The sequence below is a fragment of the Pteropus vampyrus genome, unplaced genomic scaffold (assembly GCF_000151845.1).
Source record: "Pteropus vampyrus isolate Shadow unplaced genomic scaffold, Pvam_2.0 Scaffold75, whole genome shotgun sequence".
NCBI lineage: Eukaryota > Metazoa > Chordata > Mammalia > Chiroptera > Pteropodidae > Pteropus > Pteropus vampyrus.
Window position 1 is genome coordinate 193682 of NW_011888856.1, and position 4272 is coordinate 197953.

Genomic DNA, 4272 nt, shown 5'->3' on the forward strand with positions numbered 1-4272 from the left:
GCTCAATTTCTTGTGTCTTTGTTGGTGTTACAATTACTGAACTATATGCATTTTTGGCATAAAACCGTTATGGCCATGATCTGTTTGTTCTTTTAGTACACTGCTAAATTCTATTTGTTCATATTTTTATAGTTTTTGGTTTCAGATGTGTGTGCGTGTGTTTGTGTGTGCGCATGTATGCTTTCTGTCCTTGTCTGGGTTTTGTGGCAGGATTTTGTTAGCCTCAGGTAATTTGAGAGGTTTTCTTTTTATTTGCTTTCAAACAACGAAGTAGTACATAAATTGCATCTTCCTTAAAAAGATATTCCGAAACTGGTCTGTAAAGTGATCTGGGTCTGGTGCTTTTTTCTGCACACATCTTTGATTACTTTTCAAATTTCTTTTGAGGCCACTGCTGTGAGAAGATTTTCTACACCTTCTCGTTTTGGCTTTGTTAACTTATATTTTCCCATTTCGCTTGATTTTTCTCTTAGGATTTAAAATATTCTGTGCATCTGTTGTTTTACTCTTTTATTTTGTTTAATTGCGTTTTCTCCTTTTGAATGGACTAACACATGCAGTTAGCAGCATTTACCAAGCTAAATTCCAGGAACTGATTAGACACTGGGCAGGTAGTGGAGACCTGACCGAACCCGCTCTCCTGGAGTGTGCTTTATCATTCTAATAGATCTGTGAAAACAACAAATAAACAAAACAAGGCCTGAAAATGAAATTTATTTTGATTGATCAAGTCTACCTTTCCCCCCCTATTTCTTTATAACGAATTTTTATCCTTATTAATTTCTTTCTTATATAAGTTAAATTTGTGGTACCCTTTCCCTAGCTTTTGATTTGCATGCTTCATTATTTTATCTTCAGTATTTATTAGTGTTTAGTGTTCGGCTATCCATTTTTTTCTCCCAAGGCTGCTTCGGCTGCACGGGGAAGGGGCTGCCGTGCAGTCCCCTCGTGGTGCCTCATTTCGATGTATTTGCTTGCCTCTTTCCTCGTTTCTCACCATATGCTCAGCTCCCCATTTTGTTTAGAGAGCGCTTGTCCCTGAACTTTATCTGAAGGTAAATGCTCCTGTTACTCTTCCCAGGCAGTGCTTTAGTTAATCATGTGTATGATTGTCCATTCTGGTTCCCCGTGTTCGACGATTCTGAACTTGGAGGTCCTCCAGCGGGCAGCTCTCCTCTCTGTAATAGCCTCTTCTCTATCTGTCTGACATTGGAGTTTTTCCATTACCCTGACCCTGTTTGCTCTTTCTCGTCCAGAAATTGCTCACTTTTCTGGCTCGCCCACGATAATCATTCTCGTGTCTCAGTACTTCTATGGAATTGTTTTTCTTCCCTCTCTTCTGTCATTTCAATGACACTGTGGGAGGCTGGGGAGATGAACCCGTGTTCACATCACCATCTTGGATTACGAGTCTAGGCGGGACCTTGATTGGATGGGCGAAGGCTCTGATGGGGGAACAGCAGCCTAAGCAGAGGCAGGGGTGTAGAAAGTCTTTGCCCACAGTCATTGCCATCTGCTTATCTTTGCTCCTCAGGTGAACTTTGGGCTCTTCGTGGGCATTATCATCATCCTCGTGCAGAAACTTCAGTCTCCGGACACAGGAGGCAACGAGTCCAGCGTCTACTTGTAAGTACCATCGTGCGAGTGCCACAGTTGCTCCCGACAGCTGCGTGGGCCCTGCACTCAGGTCATGGGAGCAGAAGGCCTGATTTTGGTGGCAGAGTAATCTAGCAGGGGCTTTGCAAGATTTCCTTCTGATTAAAGTGCCTTCAAAGTATAGCCTCCCACCACCTGTCCTTCAGCCACCCCGGGAGCTCCTGATCCACACAGTGGTTACACAGGAGGGAAAAGAGAGTCATACCAGGGAAATCACGTTCGGAATTGCCAGATTCGCGAGGGGGGTTAGTTAGGGCGTTGGTTGTTGAGAAGTCAGATTTCCTTTGGAGAATACCTGTTCTTTGGGAAGCCACCAGGTACACTGTTGCTCGACAGTCCCCCACTCAGCCCAGTGTGTACGAGTTGCTGCAGCCCCCGTCAGCGAGTCAGGTGGACCTTCGCGCTGGCGTGGGTATTGAGAAGGGGGATGCTTTTTCTTCACCTCCCCTGAGGGCAACTCTCCCGGGTCTGGTTCTCCTCCTGCAACTCCCTCCTCCCTGAGCAGAGCAACATCTGATACATTTGGGATGATGGGGTTCGCAGGCAACGTCTCATCGTTGAGTGTAGGGTTTTCTTCACTTCCATAGCCATTTGTTTTGTTTCCTACAAGTTTTTTTTGCGGTCACGTCCCTAACAGCCTGTCCCTGCTTGCTCTGTCCCCTTTCCTGGCCCTCAACTCATTCTGAATCAGACTCAACACCTTTCATCTCAGCTTTTTGCCTTGTGATCAAAAGCACGACCAGCTGGGTGTGTGGGGTGTGGGGACACTTCCGATGCTGGGGAGGAAGGTCCGTCCGTCCCTGTGCTCGGCTGGAGGGGCCAGATGGGCAAAGACAACTGAGGGCAGTTTTTGGGGTCCATCCACGGGCAAGGTATAATCCATATGTGTTGTGTCCTTGGTTTTTAAGAAGAGAGCAGGTTGAAAGCAGCTGAAGGATTCTCATGGCATCAGTGGGGGGCTTTGTCCTGCCTTCATCAGAGACCCCAACCTGTGGCTCGGAGTTTTAATAGTTGTCCAGTGGACAAGTGGGGCAGCAGAGAGACCCCAGCAGAGGGCTCCCCGCCTCAGCCAGCCATTCTCCTGGAGGGAGGGAGAGGCAGGTATGGCTCAGAGACCCACACTAGGTCCTTCCCTAAGACTCCTTGGGGCTTCTCTTGGTCTCTCTACTCAGCCTGGGCACCTCCCCTTCTAGAAGCCCTTCTTCTGGGGCTGTGGGATCAGGACAGGGCCTGGCTTGCTCAGCTTTGTTTTCATCTGCATGGAGGATGATTCCATTACATTGGAATTTTTCTGTTATCCATTTACTGATTTTTCAAAAAATTTTAAGTAGTTTTGCAAATTTTTACCAACCCCTGTTTATATATGTATGTGGTCAAAAATTGTTCATCCATGTAAGTCATAAAGCATCTGAGGCACCGCACTGGGGGCCAGCGGGGCCTGCTCTCTGCAGCTAACTGCCTGCCCTGGGGAGGCCACTCCTGCCTTTGTCTCAAGGACCCACACAACGGGGCCCTGTGCTCCCCTCACCTCCCTGTCCAGAGACCATGTCCTTGTGCCTGGACCCACCTTCTCCTGCTCGAGGGTGCATTGGCTCCCACACTAACAGTCGCCTCAGATGTCCGAAGCCGCCGTGTAGCTACATCGGCCTCTGTCCTTGGAGCTCTAGCAGCCTTGGCCTCTGCCCCTCCCCTAACCCCTCTGCTTCTTGTTAGGATCTATGTCTTCTTCTGAAGTCCCTGGGGCTCTCCCAGCTTCTTCTCACTCTGCCTGTGCCGGGACACACACAGGAGCTCAGTCGTAGCCTAAATAATGACACTCCGCAGACTCCACTTTATCAGTTCAGACATCCTGTCCCAGGCAGTAAGAACCCCCAAGGTCTGGCCAGGGTTTTGAAGTTATGGCAGACTGGGAGCTGTAGATTCCTACCGGGCCTTCCTGATAGCACCTAATAGCAAAAGTAAGAACCATATGTAGTTAGCACGTGGTTCAGATGAGCATACCTCAGAGGTATTACAGGTTTGGTTCCAGATCACTGTGATAGAGTGAATGTCACAATAAAGCGAGTCACACAAATTTTTTAGTGTCCTAGTGCGTATAAAAGTTATGTTTACACTATATTGTAGTTTATTAAATGTACAATAGCACTATGTTTGAAAAAGCAATGTACATACCTTAATTAAAAAATACTCTATTGCTGAAAATTGCTAACCATTATCTGAGCCTGCAGTGAGGAGTAATCATTTTACTGGTTGCCTCAGTGCTGATGGCTGTTGACTGATCAGGGTGGTGGTTGCTGAAGGCTGGGGTGGCTGTGGCAATTTCTTCACAGCAAACTGTGAAGTTTGCTGCATTGATTGACTCTTCCTTTCAAGAAAGATGTCTCTTTGGCATGTGATTCTGTTTGATAGCATTTTACCCACAGCAGATTTTCTTTCAAAATTGAGGTTAATCCTCTCATACCCTGCTGCTGCTTTACCAACTAAATTTATGTAGTATTCTAAATCCTTTGTCGTCATTTCAAAAGGCTTCACAGCATCTTCACCCGGGGTAGAGTTCATCTTTAGAGACCTTTTTTTTTTTTTTTTTTTTGCTCGTCCATGAGAAGCAACTCCTCA

The 4272-nt window shown here is 46.7% G+C and overlaps 1 protein-coding gene across 1 annotated transcript in view; it reads left to right on the forward strand.

Moving 5' to 3' along the window:
• The window catches only part of ADCYAP1R1 (ADCYAP receptor type I), a 58421-nt gene that overhangs the window by 36520 nt on the left and 17629 nt on the right, over positions 1–4272 (forward strand). The window contains exon 13 of the mRNA XM_023532037.1: positions 1535–1626. Coding sequence (XP_023387805.1) covers positions 1535–1626 — 92 coding nt within the window. The remainder of the gene's footprint in view (positions 1–1534; positions 1627–4272) is intronic.